Source organism: Podarcis filfolensis (assembly GCF_964270895.1).
Source record: "Podarcis filfolensis genome assembly, chromosome: 6".
Classification (NCBI taxonomy): domain Eukaryota; kingdom Metazoa; phylum Chordata; class Lepidosauria; order Squamata; family Lacertidae; genus Podarcis; species Podarcis filfolensis.
This window is the reverse complement of record NC_139609.1, coordinates 52,519,117-52,538,782: the sequence shown is the minus strand read 5'-3', so window position 1 is coordinate 52,538,782 and position 19,666 is coordinate 52,519,117. Positions and strand designations below refer to the sequence as shown.

The following is a 19,666-nucleotide window of genomic DNA, read 5'->3' as shown; positions in this document are numbered from 1 at the left end:
TCTAATCTTCCAGGAGGAAACGCTGCAACACACTTTAAATATTGGGAGGCCATTGCCAAGCTCTGGTGCTAGCATGACCACTGGTAACTCACAAGAAATTCTTCAGCTCCTTGAAAACACAGCAGGTTCCTTAACTGAGCCAGTTTGTCCAGTAGGCTCCATCTGCAAAACCCACCAGTTCCAGTTCATCCATACACTCACACCCAGAGGAAGGAGGCAGCTGTTGTTACCTAGACAACAATAATATACACTCTCACCTCCCAGCACATTGCTTGACTAAGGCGGTAATAGATTTTCTGTTCCATTACTTGTGTCTCAGATCCACACATTAGTCTGATAGCTGTTCACATTACAGTATTCCATGTTCAGATTGGTTTCCTCATTGGTTTTATTTTAAAAAAGCATATTTTGTTTTATTAGAAAAGTATATATTTTAACAAAAATCAGTACAGTACAGACAGACATACCTAATCATATAGCAGAGATTCTACAAGGCTGACCTGTAGTCCCTCCAGGTAATCGTTTTGACTCCCAGTTCCCACCAGCCCTCAGCCAGTGATCATAGAGGTGTGGTTCTGTCAGCAAAGCCTTGGCCAAGTCTCCGAGGCTGCAGCTCCTCCTTCACCATGCAAGTTTGGGCCATACGTTAAAAGCACCCAGGAATGTCGTTAAAAGGGAAAGAGCAGGCAATGCTCCGTGGGTTCACACTCATCCAGCCCCAGATCTGTTCACTGCAAGGCTGAAACATAACAAAAAACAAAAACATGAACCGAGGCCCTGACAGTGATGAAGGAGATCTATGGTAGAAACCCAGCAGGTATAAGCAGCCTCTGAAAAGAGCCTCACCTCGACTTGCCAGAGGTTGCCTTCTTGGGCAGTCGCAGCCTGCTGTTCTGGGAAGTGCCAGAAGGGACTGTCTGTTGAAATGCAGGCGCTTTAAGGGGGGAGAGAAATTCAAGAGATCGGCATGTAGGAGGTCAGAACAACTGTGATGCTTTGGAAAAGGCCCATGTCCCAATAGTAGAACTACTGCATGCAAAAGGTCCCAGGTTGAATCTCCAACATCTACAGGTAGGACTGGGAAGGACCTCTGTCTGAAACTCATCCCCAGTGCAGGCGGTTCTGAGTTAAATGGGCCAATAGGCAGTTCCTAAAAGAAGTAGGATGCGGGTGGCACTGTGGGTTAAACCACAGAGCCTAGGACTTGCCGATCAGAAGGTCGGCGGTTCAAATCCCTGTGACGGGGTGAGCTCCCGTTGTTTGGTCCCTGCTCCTGCCAACCTACCAGTTCGAAAGCACGTCAAAGTGCAAGTAGATAAATAGGTACCACTCTGGCGGGAAAGTAAATGGCGTTTCTGTGCGCTGCTCTGGTTCGCCAGAAGCGGCTTAGTCATGCTGGCCACATGACCCGGAAGCTGTACGCCGGCTCCCTCGGCCAATAAAGCGAGATGAGCGCCGCAACCCCAGAGTCGGCCACAACTGGACCTAATGGTCAGGGGTCCCTGTACCTTTACCTTTTGAAAGAAGTGTGCACTTGCCAGGACAATTTTAGTTCAGCCATTTCACTCTGTGTTTCCCGGCTTGGTTTGGGGGTTTGTTCATGGTTTCCAGGGATGGAAACGGCTTGGAACAAAGTTGGAAATTGCAGCTGAAGTTGTTTAGTTGAAACCTGAATGATCTGAAGGTGTGTACACACCCACACACCAAGTGATGGCACCTTGAGAGCCAGTCGTAAATAAATATGCAAATAATGGGAGGAAGGGAACACAGTCCAGAGGCAGAGCAGTGTACTGATGCAGGTCATGCTAATGGACCTATATCCGATTGAGCATCAGCATTTGCTCCACAGGAGTCCAGCCATATCATTCACAGCTGAGGGACGCTTGGGTGTCCTGACTTCCTAGAAGCACCTTTGCAAACAGGACCACTAGGAAAGGGCCACAGCAGAGCATCTACCTTGCATGCAGGTTGCCCCAGGTTCAATCCCTGTCACATCCAGGTAGCCTTGGGAAAGATGCCTGGAATCCTAGAGAGCTGCTTCCATTCACTCTAGGCTGTACTGAGCTAGAAGGACCAGCAGTCTGACTGCATAAGGCAGGTTCCTATTTTCCCACCAGCTTCCTTCAAAACCCTGTCAGTGTTTTCTTCCCTTTCCTCCCAGAAGATCCTTCCTGCCAGATCCCACTTCCAAATCCAGTGACTTAAGCTGCCTGGGTCATTCTGGAAGTGCATGCTTACTGTTAGAGTTTAACACCGGCAGTCTGCTTGCCAGCCCAGACTTGGCCGTGTTCCTGGTTCGAATCTCACGACAACTGCTGTGAGGCTTGTAGCTGGCCTGCAATTGTGGGGCGCTGCCACCCAGACTTGTCACCTGACCTGCAGAGAAAAAGAGAAAGCAGGCATAAACAGATATGTTGATAAGGAGCGACCAGCAGAGGTTGGGCACTTAGCAGTTGTGGGAGAAGAGACAGAAGTGTCTTACGGCACACATAGACTTTCTGAACAAGCATGAAACAAAAGTCAGACAGTTTTCACAGCAGGGGCAAACAAGCTATGGGAGCCCTCTAAGAATCTGCACAGGGACCAAATCACACATTTCCAAATAAGATAAATAGTATCTTCTGCTGCAGACACAAAGCCTTCAAGACCAGACGTTTAAGTACTAAGCACCTGGTAAATAATGGGTGTGCCAGGTTAAGAACTGAATTTTATAATTTTACCACACGTTCCTATACATATATACTCAGAAGTCAGTCCTATTGGGCCTCATTCAAGTGACGAAGTTCCACTGGGAGAAGCTAAAACAACAGGGTTCCCCCCTGTGCCTCCCAAAATTGGCTGGCAGCTTTGGGGAAACCCCAGAACAGCACATGGCGGACCATTCTGCCCAGCAAGCTGAAAAGCTTGCACTGGCAGAATTATTGCCATAGCACTACTTTGAATCGAATTCCTCCCAATGGGTTCAATGGGACTTACTGCCAGGTAAGGGTGAATAGGATTGCAAGCTCAGTCTGCATCAGCAAGGCAACTCTTACGCCCAATTCTGTGCTCTGGTGTCTTCATACTGGGCACTGACCTTTCATGGGAGTGGGAGGGAGAAGAAGACTAAATCCAACTTACTTGCATTTGCCTTTGGGAGATGCGCCACCTTTTCTGGAGCAACAGAGGCCTTCTTCACAGGACCAGTCTTCAGCGGATCCAGCCTGGGGCCCAGCCTTGCTTTTGCATATGGTACTGGTTTTTTACCTTTGCTAGGTGGATCCTGAAGGCCAAGCTAATGCAGCAAGATTTTTAAAAGAAGAGCAAACTATGTCAAAAGCAGCCACCACTATGGTTATTTCTCCCTAGTCAAGTGGGGAGAATGCAAAAAAGGAAATGGAATGCTTAACATTAACAGCAGTTGCACTGGAGTACATCAGGCCTCGCTGCAATGGCTGCATGTGTGTGGACAAACTGAGTTGCACAAGTAACATGCAGGAGTTCCATTTCCAGAATGTACATTCACATTAACAAAGGTAAACAGTGCTAGGCACGCCTGTAGAGGTTAGTTTAGGGAACCTATATTCTGCATACTGTTAAAGAACATAAGAACCCTCCTAGATGAGGCCAATGGCCCACCTAGTCCAGCATCCTGCTCTCATCACAGCCAACTTGTGGGAAGACACAAAGCAGGACCTGAGCACAACAGCGCCCTCCCTGCCTGCGATTCCCAACCACTGACATGCAGAGACCAGTGTTTGAAACTCCCATTGTTCCAGGCGCATTTTGCGACAGGGAATTTCATTAGCATGAGCAGTTTCTGAGCTCTGGGTGCAGTACTGAGCCTAAGATTTCAGATTAAAACTGCAAAGTAGAAGGAAAGGAGGACCTTTTTCTACCTCCCCACTTCCAGGTACTCTCTGAAGACTGGAGAAGAGACCCTCTCAAGAATATTAGGGGGGTGGACAGGGGAAGGACTAGAGCATGTGAAAAATGAACTCTGGCTGCAGTTCATTCATTTTCAGCTTTGTATTCTTGTTATAAAAAAGCACGCCTAGATATTCCGTTGTTGCGCCCCTAACCTAGATTTAAGGAGCCATTTTGCTCCTAGCTTTCATATCTCGGTTTCATTGGAGGTGGAATCCTAGCCATTGTGGTTAGCAGCCATTAACAGTCCCACCCCTCCACTAATTTGTTAAAGACATCCAAGCAGGTGGTGATCACTACCTCGTGTGGGAGTGAATAGTTCAGCTATGCACAGTGTGAAGAAGTGCTCTGTCCTGAATATTTTTGCACTGAAAGATATGCCTATTTCTACCCTGCCTGCTGTGTGTGCCCCTCCTTGGTACCGCCCATCAGAAATACCTGGGATCCCTCCAAAGAAGAGGCCTTGCCAGAAGATTTCTCTGTTTCCCTCCAAGGTCCCTGCCTGTTGGTTTGAAGGGGAGGCCTCAGACTTGACAGGGGCTTCTTATTTTGCGTGGGAAGGGTGGGTGGAGTTGATCTTTCCTTCCTGCTGCACCTGGTAGTTGTCTGCGACAAAAGACACAAGAAACAGGCTGGAGCTTTGGAAAAGAAGTGGGAACAAGCTATACACCTCTGAGAAGGACAACTTGGAACCCTGGAGCCTTCTGCGTGAAGGTGCCCTTTTACATTCCTCTGCTCCCAGGCTGTTTCTCAGCCCTGGGAAATTACTCAACAGAACGTGGGTTGGAGATCAGATTCAGGAGAAGATCCCTCATCAAATGCAAGTGTAAACAGCATGATTCATAGGGCATTTGCAGCTACAGAAACTGACTGTGTGTCTTATTAGAAACAAGTCCCATTTAGTTCATTGGGAATTATGCCAAGCTAAGTGGGCACAGAGTTGCAGACTGAGTCACAGCTAAGAGTAATTGGCACATGCAAGCTCAGGAAGAGAATTGGGATCAAAGCCAGGGATTCCCCGAGCACACACTTTGTGCTCCAAATGAAATTTGCATTGGTCCTGCTCCTGCCACTGTACCTTTTTAATGTCCAGAGATTTCGTTGCTGCCAGTGACTTGAGTGGCTGATTGGGTCTGGATTTCTTGGGGAGCTGGTTGTTGGGGATGCAGGCATTTGATTTATTCTGGCGTCTTTTGGGAACAGGTGGGTCTGCAACACAGGAAGTAGGACTTCCCATCTCTGGAAGCGGAGCTTTGGGGGAACCTACAGAACAGCAGCTTTCGGGTCCAACGGTTGGCAGCAGGGCTTGCAAAGGGCTGTTGCTCACGTTGAATGTCCTTCGTCTGGGGGCCCTGGAGTCCTTCCTCACCGCATGCAAAGATTCAATGGAGGGCAAAGGCTCAAAATCTGGAACCATCTCAAGCCTCGTCTCAGAGCTGCCGTTCTCCTTCTCCAGCAGCTCACACCCCTCCATCAGTGCAGCCAGCCTGTTGGCTTCGCTCATCATCTCCTCTAGCTTTTCGGGACTCAGAGGGCTCCACAGCAAGGCCTTGCCTTCACTCTCCCCCCAAAAAATGTTCGTGTCAATTGACTGGGCCGCACACGTTTCACTGGATTCTGTGGGGCAAATGCCAGAGACCTCTTCCTCCTCCTCTTGTCTGAAGCAAGAAAGTCAAGAATCAACAGGGAACCGCATTGGGCAAAATATACAAGCACTGTGCAAAAAGGAATGCAATGAGAGAGGCTTCCCATCCCACAGAAGAATTCAAAGCATTGGTTTTGGCATAAAATCTGAATAAAGCTTGAGAACGGTAGTGCTTCTTCTTTCTTTTTTTTAATTCATTTTTATTAAATTTTCCACTTTAACAATCCAATCAAGTCACATTAAATATTCCAAATTATACATATACATATCAAATAATCTGAATATTCTGCCAAATTACAAATTTTTAATAGGACTTCCCATGCTTCAAGTTCGGAGGGTTCTGATCATCTCATACTTCTGAACGCTAGTGCTTCAAATGACTAGTCTTTGATTTCTGATTAGAAATGTATTATTTTATTAACACAGCAATCTGCAGGAGGTTGGACTAGATGACCCTCGAGTCCCTTCCAACTCTACAATTCTATGATTCTATGGCACTGGAAGGTTTGGATGTGGCCGGGGTGTCCTTCTGCCTAGCCCCAGCCAGCTGGCCTCAGCCTCTGCTGCTGGGAGAAGCCCCATCCAAGTGGGGAAGAGAAGCTGCCACCAGCTGCACCCCCCAAAGCCAGCACAAATCCCCAAAGCAGGGAGTTTCTGGAGCAGGACTGGGCTGGCACAGGGTCTGCTGGTTCCTGTTGGCAACAGACCTGATCCAGCCTCTTTGCTGAGTCAGCTGGCACAGCAAGCAGGCATTCTTTCCTCTCCCTTTCACCCTGGCTGGCGGAAGCAGCAGGGCTGTGGAAGTGGCAATGACTGAGTCACTCCATCAAGCCCCACCGCTGTGGGCCAGGATCTTGGACTGGCCCCTTATTGAGAAACAAAACTTATAGACTGCCCTTCACTTCAAAGTAATCACAGGGTGGTTTCCAACCAGGGTGGATAAAAATCAATGATTTTTTAAAAAATAATAATAAAAAAAATCAGAGTTTTTAAATATTTAAATCGGATTATTTTTTTAAAATCAGATTTTAAAAATGATTTTTGGACGAAAAATCTTTCTAAAGATAGTTTTCTATTTAAGTTATATTATAGTCCAAAGGCTCATCAGGAAATAAGGATTTGTTTTAAGTTTTTCATGTGTGCAGAAATAAGTATGTTTCAACCAGGTATTGCAAGCTTCTCCAGGGAGAAGAGCGTTCTAAAGCAGGAAAGTGACTACAGTGGTACTGTGGTTCCCAAATGGCTTGGCTCCTGAACAAATCAGCTCCCGAACGTCGCAAACCCAGAAGCATTGTTCTGGCTTGCAAACGTTTTTGGAAAGCCAAACGTCTGTTTCGGCTGTCAGCATTGTTTCCAGGGCCAATCAGAAGCAACACCTTGGTTTGCAAACGTTTTGGAAGTCGAACAGACTTCCAGAACGGATTGAGTTCAGGAACCAAGGTACCACTGCACAGCAAAAGGATGCTGCACATTACATTTGGACCTACAGAAATTGTTTCCATCAGAACCTGCTTACAGCTGTGCCACGTCATTCTGCTCCAGTGTCTCCCTACAAAAGGAATGGGGCAGGTCTTTCTACGCAGGCGATTGATCCATTGATACATACTAGCAGTGCAGACAGACTTTAAGCAAGCACTGCAGCCTTGCTACAGATTCTGACAGACTTGCTTAATGAAGCCTTCCAGTAGCTATTTACAGATTTGGGGGTGGGACAGGAGAAGTCGCCTGTGTACTGCCACATACCCCAATTTATATCACCAGGGATTAGATTTGTCAATGAACCTTACCCGTCAAAAGAAGAAGACTGACTAAAATCCAGTCTCTCATCAATAATAAATTTTATATCTGGAGAAAAAGAATAAATCATTATTATTACAAGTACTCACTGAGCCCTGACTACCTACCTGCTCATATTACCAACTTTATGCAGGAATCACCACAATTACCACCTCCATACAAGCCGGAATCCTCCCAGTGAAAGGTAATTCCTGGCTTGCAGTAGAACTGAGATTTTCTCAGTTAAAATGCTTGGGTATTGAAGATGCCATCCCCAAAACTGTGTGGGGAATATTTTGCAGAACAGGGAATTAAAACACGTGTATATTCTTGACCCACTTCCCATGAATATGTACTGAGAATGGTAGAAAGTCAGAATACCGATGCTAAGGGAAGCTGAACTCGTACAACTAACAGCCTGACCCTATGCAGAATTAGATGCACCCAAGTTAACTGAAATCACTGGATTAGGTCACCTAGTTCTATAGAAGATCTGGCAGCAAGATGTGCTCTAAATATCACATGACATAAAAATAATAAAACTCCACTTCCTCAAAATATTTCAGTTTACATGCAGCCCGTGTGCATAATAAATATATACAGAGTGCAACGGATATATATATATATATATATATATATATATATAGGGGTAGGGAGAAGATTGTTGATATAAAATTCAGAAATGAGTTGCTTTGGACCTAAGTAGTATACACTGAACTAGTCAGAAACCAAAATCAATGCATCCAGTTAGAAAGTTGTGAGCAGCAATTCACACACACACACACACACACACACACACACAAACTAGGCCAAACCATGACTTAGCATGAATGAGCAAACATGAGCTGTTCCTTCAGTTCTGCTGCTCTGGGCTAAACCATACTTTGGCTTAGCATTACATTCAAACCTTGAACAAAAGTTATAGCTCATGCTTTGTCTGGAGTGATACAAACTATGAGCTTGGATTCATACCTAGTGTTAAGCCAAACCATAGCTTAGCCCTAAACTGGTGGCAGCAGCAGGACCAGGGAAGAGGTGAAGCAGCTGTGATCTTTGCTACAGGAACCCACACATTTGCTTGTTTGTAGTAAGTCATGGTTTGCCTTAATGTTACATATGAATCATGTCATAGAGTGCAACGGATATTCCAGTGCTCACCTTCGTTTGGCCACTCCATGTTTTTCAGGAACCATCCTACATGAAAATAGCATGAATTTGGGTTTGGCTTGATAAGTTTTGGGTTTGATTTGGTTTGTGAAATTTATGCTGCGAATTGGTTACCAGAAAGTGTTGACAAACAGTGAAAGAAAGACAAATACAACATTTTGCTGTAGTTCATTACTAGAAACCTAATTTGGTACATTTTTTTAGTAGAAGTTGCAGATTTGTATTTTTCTCTCTGCATTTTCTCACCTGCTGTTCCTCTCCCTCCACTCCCCCTACTTCCCACATCCTATTTCCATTTGTAACCTACTTAGAAACAGCTTTCTGAATTGTAGCTAGGCTAGCCTGCTTAGCAGCAATAACGGTCCTTATGGGATATAAGGTAGCTGTACCTCCGATACGCCTCTCTCCTCCGTCTCGAATCACCAGTGGCTTTTCTGGTTTTAAAGGGAGAGCAATCACCGGGCGTTCACTCCAACATTAAGTATGCAAAAGCACCTCCCATTGCCGCTGCAAATAAAGCCTTTTCCGGTCCTCTCTCCCCGCGGGTTTGCTTTTTTGTGAGAAGTCTTAAAAAGATGAATTCCAAAGTGGCTTTGAAGCTAGTCGTAATTAAAGGTATCCTGGATCCTTCCCGCCCCAACTGAATAAAATGCAGATAGCAGTGTTGACATGAGGCCGGACGGGGCAACCAGCAATATCCGCTCATTTTTCCTTCTCCATTAATTCTGCAATGCAGCCCCATTGCCCGTGAGTCTAAGGTAGACGCCAGCATTCAGACTAACCGGACTTGTTTTAGAAGTGCATTCATCACTTATCTGCCCTAAGTTTGGTAGCGAGGGATGTTTGGGGCTTCTCCCGCTCATTGCCATAATGTTTATAAACACTGGCAAATGCTTCTGTGTCGGGACCGATGTCTCTGATCTTCTCTCTTGCCTTAGACAAACCACTGACGGGAGTTTGCTTTCTCCAAGGCACGCTTCATGGAAAGGTGCAAGGCGCTGCTGGCATTGCGCCGATGACTAAAGATGTTTTTCTTTGCTCAGAGGATTTAGGAGCCTCTGCTATTTGAAGACCCGGTTTTACTGCTTCGTGAATGTTAGCATGGCATTTGGGTTGCTTTTTTCTGTCGTGCACAGCATTCCTATCGTTTTAAGTAAAGGAGTCGAACGTTTTCTCTAAATAAGCCCCTCTGCGTTCAGTGAGGACTTCAGTTCCCAGATAAACGTGCACCGGATAGCAGCCCTAATTCCTTGAGTAAAGTAAACATGCTTTTAGGACTGGGCTGTTAGGGGGGAAAGAAAAAAGACGCAGCTGCTGATGGGCGTGTTAGTTTTGCCCGAAAGCAGTTACAGGCAAGAATTCCGAATTGCGAGTCCTCCCCCGCCCCCACGCTCCGGCCCCAGGGAAATCCAGAACCCATTCACGTGCGGGCCCAGCCGCCATGCGACATGCAACCCCTTCCCGCCGGCGCGGGCATTTCCTCCCGCTCGCTCTCACCGCGAAGCTCCGGCGCTTTGGCAAGCGCACAGAAGAGGAGAAGCATAAACAAATTCGAATTTCCCCTCCCGCCTCGACGTCACAAAGACCCGCTTCGTTCCTGCGCGGTGATTGGCCCGAGGCTTGCGGGAACTTGTCCGCCGCGCCTCGGCCTTCGTTTCCCCGAGAGCGAGGGGACGGCATACGCAGCTGCACCGGAAGTGTGCTCTGCCAGCTTGGTTCCCCCGGCGGGAAGGTGTGTCCGGCGTGGGGGAAGCATGGCTGCGGTGCCCCCCGATACGTGGCAGCCGCCCACTGTTTCTTTGGAGACTACGTGAGTGAGGGAAGGGCCCCGGCTCAGTGGTAAAGTAACATCGCCCGGTAGGACTGGGGAAGAGTCTGGGACCCCGGAAGGCCAGTTAGCACAGATGACGCTGAGTCGGAGGGACCAATGGTCTGACGCGGCACGAGGCAAGGCTGGTGTTTACATCAGCTGTCAAAACTCATTTGCCTTCAGTTGATTTTTTTTCCCGGCCCGCCACTGAGAACTAATTTCCACATTGGCTAATTATATACTAGCTACCAAATTCTGTTTAATTTCTGCTTTCTCTCTCTCCAGAAACCTGTGTGTGTTTCAACAAAGGGGAAGTCAATTACAAATATGTATTGAAAAAGGGATGGCGGCAAAGCTGGGTGAACAGCCAGTTCTTGTGCTTGGAGAGATACAGAAACATATTGTTATGCTTCTTATTCCCCGCATATGTACAAATCTCATCATCTCTGATCACTGGCCAGGCAGCCATGGTGCCGATAGGAGTTGGAATCCAGTGTCTGGAGACTTATAGGCTCCCTATTCCTCCTTTTTATGCTCCTCTGCCTTTAGTATCTTTATGACGGGCAGAAGCTCAACATATGCAGCTTTGCCTAATATGAAGATGCAGTAATATAATATGTTGTGAAACATACAAGGATGGAGGTGAGATGGGATAGGTAGGATGTCAGTTCACACAGAGGAGGAGGAACAGGACTACATGGACTGTTTCTGCCAGAGGGCCCTACTGTCCCTATCAAAAGTGCAGTTCCTGTGTCATCTAGGGTGTGGCTGGTGGATACCAATAGTGGCAGCTGACCTGTATTTTTTTTCCCTGAATAGGGTGATCTTAGTGCCCTCCTTGATATAATTTCAGTACTATGCAAAGACCTCCCACTTTCACAGTTTTTAAAAAATCTAAGCTGTTTATCTTCATCAGGTTTTAAAGCTGCTATTCTTAATGTTTTGCATCTTGATTAGAAAACAAACCTGATAAAATTGATAGATTGTAATATGAAGACGCACTCTTGTGGTTTTTCACCTCGATGTCACTGAATCAATGTGATGTAACAAATGTGTTTGGAATCCTCCTCTGCCTGTGTTTTGCAGAATGGGCGTCATTGTTGTGGAGCTATACTGGAAACATGCACCAAAAACTTGTAAAAATTTTGCTGAACTGGCCAGACGAGGTTACTACAACGGCACAAAGTTTCATCGGATAATCAAGGACTTCATGATTCAAGGGGGTGATCCAACAGGAACTGGTAAGAATATGTTCAAAGTACGTGCTTCAGATACTGTGTTAATCAGTGTTGATGCAAACTAATGTGAATAGTAAAGGTGATGTTAGCATAGTAGATCTTGCAATCATCATCATCATCCCCCCAAATCCTGCATAGTGCTCTTGTTATGTTCTGCAAGAATGGGAGAACACATTTATCACACTTGGTGAGGCCAAATGACCCCCTGCTGTAAGATAACATAAAGATTTCTGACTTAACAGATGGCTACTCCCCCTTTACTCAGAAGCATTATGATGATATCCATTAATAGTCAGCACTTCCTCTCTTACCAGTAAAATAAAAGGAGATCTTGGTGGTCTGGTACTGCACATTCACAAGGAACTTTCAGTATACCTTTGTCCCAACTGTGACTTTGCAAATTGATTTACCTAGTCTTGTTCTGTGACAGGAAGAGGAGGAGCATCCATTTATGGCAAGCAATTTGAAGATGAACTCCATCCAGAACTAAAGTTTACAGGTAGGTAATCTTTTGAGAGGTGCTTCGAGTTCCTCAGGCCAAGTCTGTCACCACCTAAGTATGGCAGTTTCCAAGCCATACAGTTTCTTTCTGTGCAAGAGCTTCAGGGTCATGGTGGTTGGCAGAATGGATTCCCCTATTCTCTACCCCCCTTTCCACACTCCCATAATCTGCTCTAGAAGATTGGGGGAGTGCAGGAGACTTGAGTGGGAAGGAGAGGAACAGAGAGTGCTCTTGTGGAAGCAGAAATCTACCTGCAGTGTTAGATATCGCCCTCAGGAGCCGTAAGACTGGCTTGAATCTTAAGTCAGTAAAACTTGGCATCTAAATTTGTTAACTGCTTATGCTATATAATCATGTATCATTAGGTTTCCACTTTGCATATGAAAAATCATTTTTCAAAAAAATTCATTTAGTTATTGGTTCGTGTACAGGAGCAGGAAGGAGATTAAACTGTCCTCATCGCAGAGTATAGCTTACATTCTTTTCCCATATTGTTGTAAGAAATGGGCTTCTATGTTCAAGTTTATACACCTTACACACACACCACATACATTTCCTAGCAGCCTTAATTTAGAAGTGAAATCTTCATCCAAATGGATTTTCCAAGGAAAGTGAATAGGTGGACAGTGGTGTGTATGTTGGGCAGGGGAGATGGGAACCATCTGAGCCAGCTGGGATGCATGAGCAGTCTTGCATTCACTATAGAGAAGTTCCATTGATCTCATAGAGCAGAGGTGGCTAACCTATGGCACTCCAGATGTTGTTGGATCATCTTTCATTAGTCCTAGCCAGCATGGCCAGTGCTCAGGCATGCTAGAAGTTGCAGTACAGCAATACCTGGAGGTGTGCAGGTTAGGCACCTCTGTCACAAAGTCCTGATCACTTCTAAGGACTGGTGTAGCATTTTAAAAACCAAGGTTTTCCCTTTTACTTTGTCTGTATTTAGGTACCTTTAGACTCCCAAGCCAATTTTAACATAAGATTTTCTTCTCTAGGTGCAGGAATTCTTGCTATGGCAAATGCAGGCCCTGACACCAACGGAAGCCAATTCTTTATCACGTTAGCACCAACTCAATGGCTTGATGGGAAGCACACTATATTTGGACGTATTTGCCAAGGAATTGGCATAGTCAACAGAGTGGGCATGGTGGAAACCAATGCACAAGATCGTCCAGTAGATGATGTCAAGCTCTTGAAGGTTTTCCCATCAGGCTAAACAAGATTTGAGAATTTTGTGCTGAATCTAATGGTGTTCCATTGTGTTTGGTCTCTTAAGATGATAATTGTTTTGTTCTGAAAGATACTTGCTAGTTTTTTAGGTGCAGGATACTCCTGTATTAAAATGTGTCTTCTAAAACTATCATTAACATTTCTTCAAAAATGTAAAGCTAAATTTATCAAGAAATGATTTGACCCATTTGAACAGGGCCTGTACCACCAAATTACAGTGCTGTTGCTTTCTAAGCTTTATTCTGTCTCCCCGCCCCCACCGTCCACTTGTATTGTAAACAAACCACCTTAAATGCACCAGAAATAAGACAATATATAGTATTTTGTAAGTCATCAGAATTGCATATTGGGTCATGGGTGTCTGTGTGGGTCTCAAGGCAGCGCTGCCCTATACTTCCACGTATACCTTTTACAAGTTGCATAATTGAAAATCTGTGCCTAAACAAATAACCCCCCTCTTCCACATGACTATTAAAGTATAAGCACTCTAATGTTGAAAAGCCACCTTTTCCTATTATAGTGTTTGAACTTCATGAACTACAAATCCCAAAATTTGGAATCCCCTCTAAACCAGTGCCAAAGTTTTGCAGTCATTTTGCATCACAAACCCCATTTGTGGAAGCGCCCCCAAACTGAGTAATTGATACATCAAACTGGGGTTCCTTGCAAAACAACTGCACCAGTTTGGAGGGAACCCAAAATTTCAGGGTTAGTGTTCTCAAGATAATACTGAGGGCAGAATCCAGCACTGCTCCTGTGGACTTTCATGGGTGTAGATGGACTTCACCTTTTCTTCCTGCCATGCAACCCCAAAATCTACTCTTTCCAGAGCCAAATTTGAGGGTGTAGGGAACTGCAGGGGGAGAAGAGTAAGGTGGAGTCCTGCTGTATGAGTAGAAGTCTCTTCCATTTGTTCACGGACAACATTAGATACAACCTGTCCAAATCTTTCAATTTATTGTGGCAAAAAATAGCTCCAAGTAGTGCATTTTCTAGCACAGATTTGCGGCAGTGAAGTTCTGACTTCAAATCATACTTGGTACTGTCAGTTTCCACAAAATTGTTTTTCTAAAGTTATAACAGCTATGTAGAGGGCAGTGCTAACTGATTCTAAAGTATTGCTCTATATAATGATGATACTTTAGGAAACCTTACTCCTTTCTCAGCACCTAGCAATTGTATGCAGCTCCCTGAATATGCTCTCAATTCCTCAAGAGCTCCACGGTTGGTGTCTTCTCTCATTTCTGCAGAAAACTTTTATTTAGAAGCTTCACGTAGGGAATCTTTCGCATGGGCCTGTTCATCCAGGAATTCTGTTCAGCATGGAAGAATCCCGGCTTGGGGGTGAGATTGATGGATGCAGCTGTCCCATATCCAGTCAATTGCCAGGAGAGAAAACAGATACATTCCCTTTACATTCCGAATGAAGGCGATTTTTTTTTTCAGGCTAGGAAGATCAAAGTAATCCATGGAGCTCAGTTCCTCCCTGGAGCTGGATTAGCCCATGTCAGCACACAGTTTCTGTGGCACCCTGATGCCATCAAAGGCAGAAGGCTCTGGGTTACATCTGCCTGTGTTTCTTTAATGAGAGCTTGGGAGTACGATTTAGCATTTTATGATCTGCACACAAATTAACTCTGTTCAAGGGCAGCAACATGAACTTAGGGTAGGACAAAAGGATGCAAACAGCCCCACCAATATAACTTCCATGATTCCAGCTGCTCTGGCATTATGAGTAGGGCGCATTCCTTTGGCTGCTAGCAGCCCTTTTTCTGGAGCCCATGGCTTCCTACTTAATTGGCACTGTCAGAGCTGCTTTTGAACATAACCTTGTTTTCAGGCATTGGGTTTCTTTGGCCCAGTTCTAGGTGGCTAGATGCAGTTGTATGCCCTTGATCTTGGCATGTGAGCAATTTTCCCACAGTAGACAACATCAATCAACTTCAAGAGCCAGAGTCGCTATGTGATTGGAATAGTAGTGTACTGAGGCATATAGCTTACTTAGTTTTCTGAGAATGGGGCAAAGCAGAACACTTAACCCATGGCTGTTGCGGCTGCTCAGGGCACAAAGAGTCGGCTAGTGAGGGGGTGGGACTTTGTCTATGAAAGCCCCATAATATATGCAAGAATGCCATTCTAACCACTAGCACATGTTTGGCAACTGAGTTGCTGTTGTTCTGTTACATGGCCCCTCCCAAAATGATTTCAGCAGATCACATAACCATTATATACCCATGTGCAAAACACAGAAGGCTGTAAATGGTCATTCTTTTCCTAGTAATCAGATTCCCAGGAATCAGATTCACATCATTGGCAATCATTTATTACATGTTTAAAAGGCTTGAAAAATGCCATAAAATTGTTTCTCAAAAAAGGCAAGATTTCATGCCTTCATGGAAAAGTCCAGTGGTTATGTTGCATCGTTGATCTGGGAAGCAGACTTTCATGAGCAATATTAATGAACTGATTTATACTGCCATCAATGCATCTCTTGATCTAAAGAAGGTATGCCTTGTTTAAATGTTTTGTGTCCTACACAATAAATTTGATCCCTGCCAGTTCTTTAGAGGCTGCTTCTGGCAACTCAAGTGTTATTTGAATGCATTTTTATAACCAAATAAAATATTTTGTAAGTATTTATACATCCATCTCAGTTCTGTTTTTTTATTATCATCATTATTTTAAAGTGCAATTGTTAATCTATATTTGAGTGGGGATTTGAACCCTGGTCTCCCAGGTCCTAGCCCAACTCTCTAACCACTACACCACACAGGCTCTCGGTAGCACCCCCTTTCCCAGAGGTTTCATGCTCCCCAGCTCTCCATGTACCTTGGTTACATTTTCTAGAATTCTACTTCCTCTCCTCTCTCTACATGTATATAATAAATGCTAATTATTAGTAATTGGTGGGACATTATGTATAATCTCTGCAGCTTTCTTCTCAATCATCTCCGGTATTCTTCTGAGGATTATGAGAATCTTCTTACAGCTTCTGCCTGAGAAGGCTAAACATTTCACGATGCTGGTTGAACTTTTCCCACCTGCCAGCAACATGAGCTTGGTGGCTCATGAACTTCACTGTCAGATTAAGCAGACCAGTTGGCACAATTTGAGGCAAGCCAGCTTGGGTGCCCTGCGCTCAGTTTCCAAGTCAGTATCAGAGTTAGGCTGTATTAAGTTTGCTTGCTGCTGCTAGGTGCTGTTAACTTCCCTGAGGCCCTGGGATTGATATCCTTCGATAGAGAAAATAATTGGGTTTCATGGTAGTGCCTGTGGTGGCAAGCAGCAGGGGTCAGGGGGAACACTCTGGGCAAAGATCCCCTACCCCACATCAGGTTCCCAGAGAAAGAGGGGACCTTCCACCCCACTAAGCACTTTCAGCCGTTACTCAGCTACAATCTCTGCTTCGAAACACACATGCATTTGTTCACCTACCTTACATCACTTAAGTTGGGATAGGAGAAGTTACCATCAATGCTCTTCCAGCCTACCTATGAGATAATCTCTGTAGGGGAAACCTATTGCTGAAGAATGTTGCCTGTTGAGCAGATGGGTCAATTGGTTTGTATGATTCTTCCTCCTTGCTTATTGGCACATCCTCAAGGGTATTGCATTCTCAAGGGCTTTTGGTTTGCTTTCATGTCTTGATTTGCTGTTTGTGCTTCAGGGATGAATGCTAGCAGGCTGTGGGAGGATCTGCTTTTGGGCTGGCTGAAAGCTGAGTGCTTGCCAGCAGTAGGACAGCAAGATTAATTAACTATACTAGCTCCGTCTGTTAGCTTAAGGTCACCTGGCAGGTGATGTACCATCCCTCACACTACCACAGCAATTGCTTCTAGAACAGGTGTGAGACATTTGGATACCAGGCCAGTCAGGACTAAGGGTCTAAGGTACATAAATCTCTCTGATGGATCTGACTTTTGAGCTTCAACATCAACCCAGACCAGGAGGGTGCTGTGTACTGGGCAGTCAGAGTCTGCTCTCATTCCCTGGAGCTCCTGATAACTGAAGGGGCGAGTATTTTATCTTGTTTATACTATGTTATTCTGCTTAAAGACAGCTTTTCATTCTGCGTTCAAGCCTGATACTTATAAAAGTACTGAACTTCTCTCCACTAGGGTTATTAATGCAACAGAATCCAAAAGAACTATTGCATTTTGCAAAAAAATCTCTAGCTATTTCCCAACCATTAGCTTCCATTAATGAAATGTATACCAATCTGGGCTATTAACAATCTTGCTTTAGAAGGGGCGGGTTGCCCAATAACTGCAATAGTATTTTGTGCTTATTTTAACAGTATGTTGTGTTTAGTTCCCGTCATTCTGCATTGGTGATACGTAGAAGAAACTCCCCACCATACCTATCCTGGTGTTGCGACATCTTTAGCCGGCCTCTAGGCGGCAGTGTTATTCCACAGCTATTCTTCCAAATGGACTGGCAAGATAATGCTGGATATTTTACTAGTGGCCGTCATGTGGAGCTAGAACTATGCAAGCAGGTGCTCAGGAAGGAGGAAATGCAAGCAGATTCACTGAATGGTTCAGGGCTGAAGCGGTTAAAGGTTTAAATCGGACTGCCTTGGCATTTCAAAAGGTATATAGGCAGGGCCAACCCAAGACATGGTGGCACTTGAAGTGAACCACAAAATGGCACACGCCCTCCCCACCAGGGAAGGAGGAATGAGTGAAGATCTGCATCAGGCATAAGATCTGCATTGGCATCTGATGCCCCTGTGGAATCTGCTGCCCAAGCTGGTCGCCTCACCTTGCCTCCTGAGTGAGCTGGCCCTGGGTATAGGCAGAACCTCTCCAGAATTTAATTTACAGTACTTTTAAAAAAACCTGATGTGAGGTGTATCAGCACTGCCTGGTAATCAAAGGCTTTTCACATTATGTCTTCACATTATGCACCTGAAAATCTCCAATTACTCCCCTCCCCCCAAAATAAATTAATCTCAGATTTAAAGGTTAAAATCTTCATAATTCATTACACAGAAGTGCAGCATCTCTTTCAGGTCATTCCTGGGTTTCACATATGCATCAGTGGACTGATTCAAAATGCTCTAATTTCCCAGATCATACACCTACACCCATAACTAGGGACGACGGAGAAATTCCATTTTGTTTGCATTTTAATGAGAAACTATCTAATTCACGCTTCTTGAAACAGTATGCCAACCGAAACACAATTATCCTTAGGAATGTGCACTTCTCCGAATTTTGTGATGAAGTTTTCCAACCAACCAGGGATCGTTCCATCAGGGAAAGGGTCTTGGCTTGTCAGATGAAGCCAACCCTCCTCTCTTTCCCCCACATTCTGTTCTGGAGGTTCCCCTGAGCCTCCATTGCAGAAGAGAAAATCCTTCTGAAGGGCTTCCGCTGACAGGACTCATTAGTTGGATCATACGCAATGTGTGTGGAAATAATATATGAGGGAAAATGTGTGTACAAAAATGCATGTTAGTGAAAATATTAAAATCTGCATCATATTAGGAAGAAAAGCTTGCAAATATTGGGAGAAATTTGCACTAAAATGATATTCTTTTCTTTAAAAAAGCTTCACAAAATGCAGAAAAACAAATGTGGAAAAATGAGAAATGGAAAGAAACCGAAATTGGCAGACTCAATTTGCTGACAGTATATTATTTTATTATATTTAATTATCACATTTATATCCCACTTTTTTCTCCAAGGAGCTTGGGGTGGTATAAAACATTCTCCCTCTCCTTATTTAATCCCTATAGCACTGCTGTGAGGTAGGTTAGACTGACTGCTCCAAAGTCACCCAGTGACTTCATAGCCGAGAGGATTTGAACCCTCATCTACCAAGTCCTGCTCCTGCCACTATATCACATTGGCTTGGTTCTTTGGGATGAATTGTGAAGTCAGCATGGGGGGGAGAGCTTAATAGAGAGAACAAGAGGGAAAATAAAGCTTTCTGAAAATCGTGTTTCATTTTTCTCAAGTTACCCCTTCACTCTCCCAGATGTTTTATTACATTCTTCAGTGTGATGAGCTGGGAGGAAACGTTATTTTTTAACACGGTTTGTTTTCTCCTTCCCTAAGAAAAACTTTTGAGGGGCTGCACCGATCTTTTCAGATAATCAATCTGCAATAGGTTTTAAAAGAAAAACGCAATCTTAAAGTTTACCTGAAAGCAGCTTGGTTAGTGTATGGATGGAGCTGGCTGCCTAGTAACTGTGGGGTTACTGTGGCTTTGTTTTCCTGGTGCATAAGGCATACTGTAACTTAAAAGAGGCAGCTCCCTTGAGTTTTCTTGACTACTTGAGTTTTCCAGGATTGACTGATCACAAAATGGGCAACTTCTCCACCCTTATTCGCTGTGGGATGAAATAAGGTTCACCCCATTTTGCCACCTGAAGCAAAACAGGA

General features: G+C 44.7%; 2 protein-coding genes across 7 annotated transcripts; one reads left to right on the top strand and one right to left on the bottom strand.

Annotated features, from left to right (window-relative positions):
- Positions 1-372: 372 nt before the first annotated feature.
- On the bottom strand, positions 373-10,149 carry PSRC1 (proline and serine rich coiled-coil 1). 6 transcript variants are annotated; one of them, XM_083617849.1, is made up of 9 exons: positions 9,992-10,131; positions 8,486-8,521; positions 7,339-7,396; positions 4,985-5,564; positions 4,345-4,512; positions 3,121-3,274; positions 2,239-2,376; positions 847-934; positions 373-739 (listed from the first exon to the last, which is right to left on the bottom strand). In XM_083617849.1, exons 1-9 carry the CDS (start codon positions 10,035-10,037, stop codon positions 709-711), a joined length of 1,299 nt encoding a protein of 432 aa, XP_083473975.1. In that variant the 5' UTR covers positions 10,038-10,131; the 3' UTR covers positions 373-708. The 6 variants fall into 6 exon arrangements, with proteins under 6 accessions (XP_083473975.1, XP_083473977.1, XP_083473978.1 ...); XM_083617851.1 differs by having other exon boundaries at positions 8,486-8,593; positions 9,992-10,130; XM_083617852.1 differs by lacking the exon at positions 9,992-10,131 and adding an exon at positions 8,884-9,964.
- PPIL1 (peptidylprolyl isomerase like 1) lies at positions 10,139-15,916 on the top strand. Its single transcript, XM_083617870.1, has 4 exons — positions 10,139-10,304; positions 11,391-11,545; positions 11,973-12,041; positions 13,040-15,916. The coding sequence occupies exons 1-4, from the start codon at positions 10,249-10,251 to the stop codon at positions 13,258-13,260; spliced, it is 501 nt and encodes a 166-aa protein (XP_083473996.1). The 5' UTR covers positions 10,139-10,248; the 3' UTR covers positions 13,261-15,916.
- Positions 15,917-19,666: the final 3,750 nt, after the last annotated feature.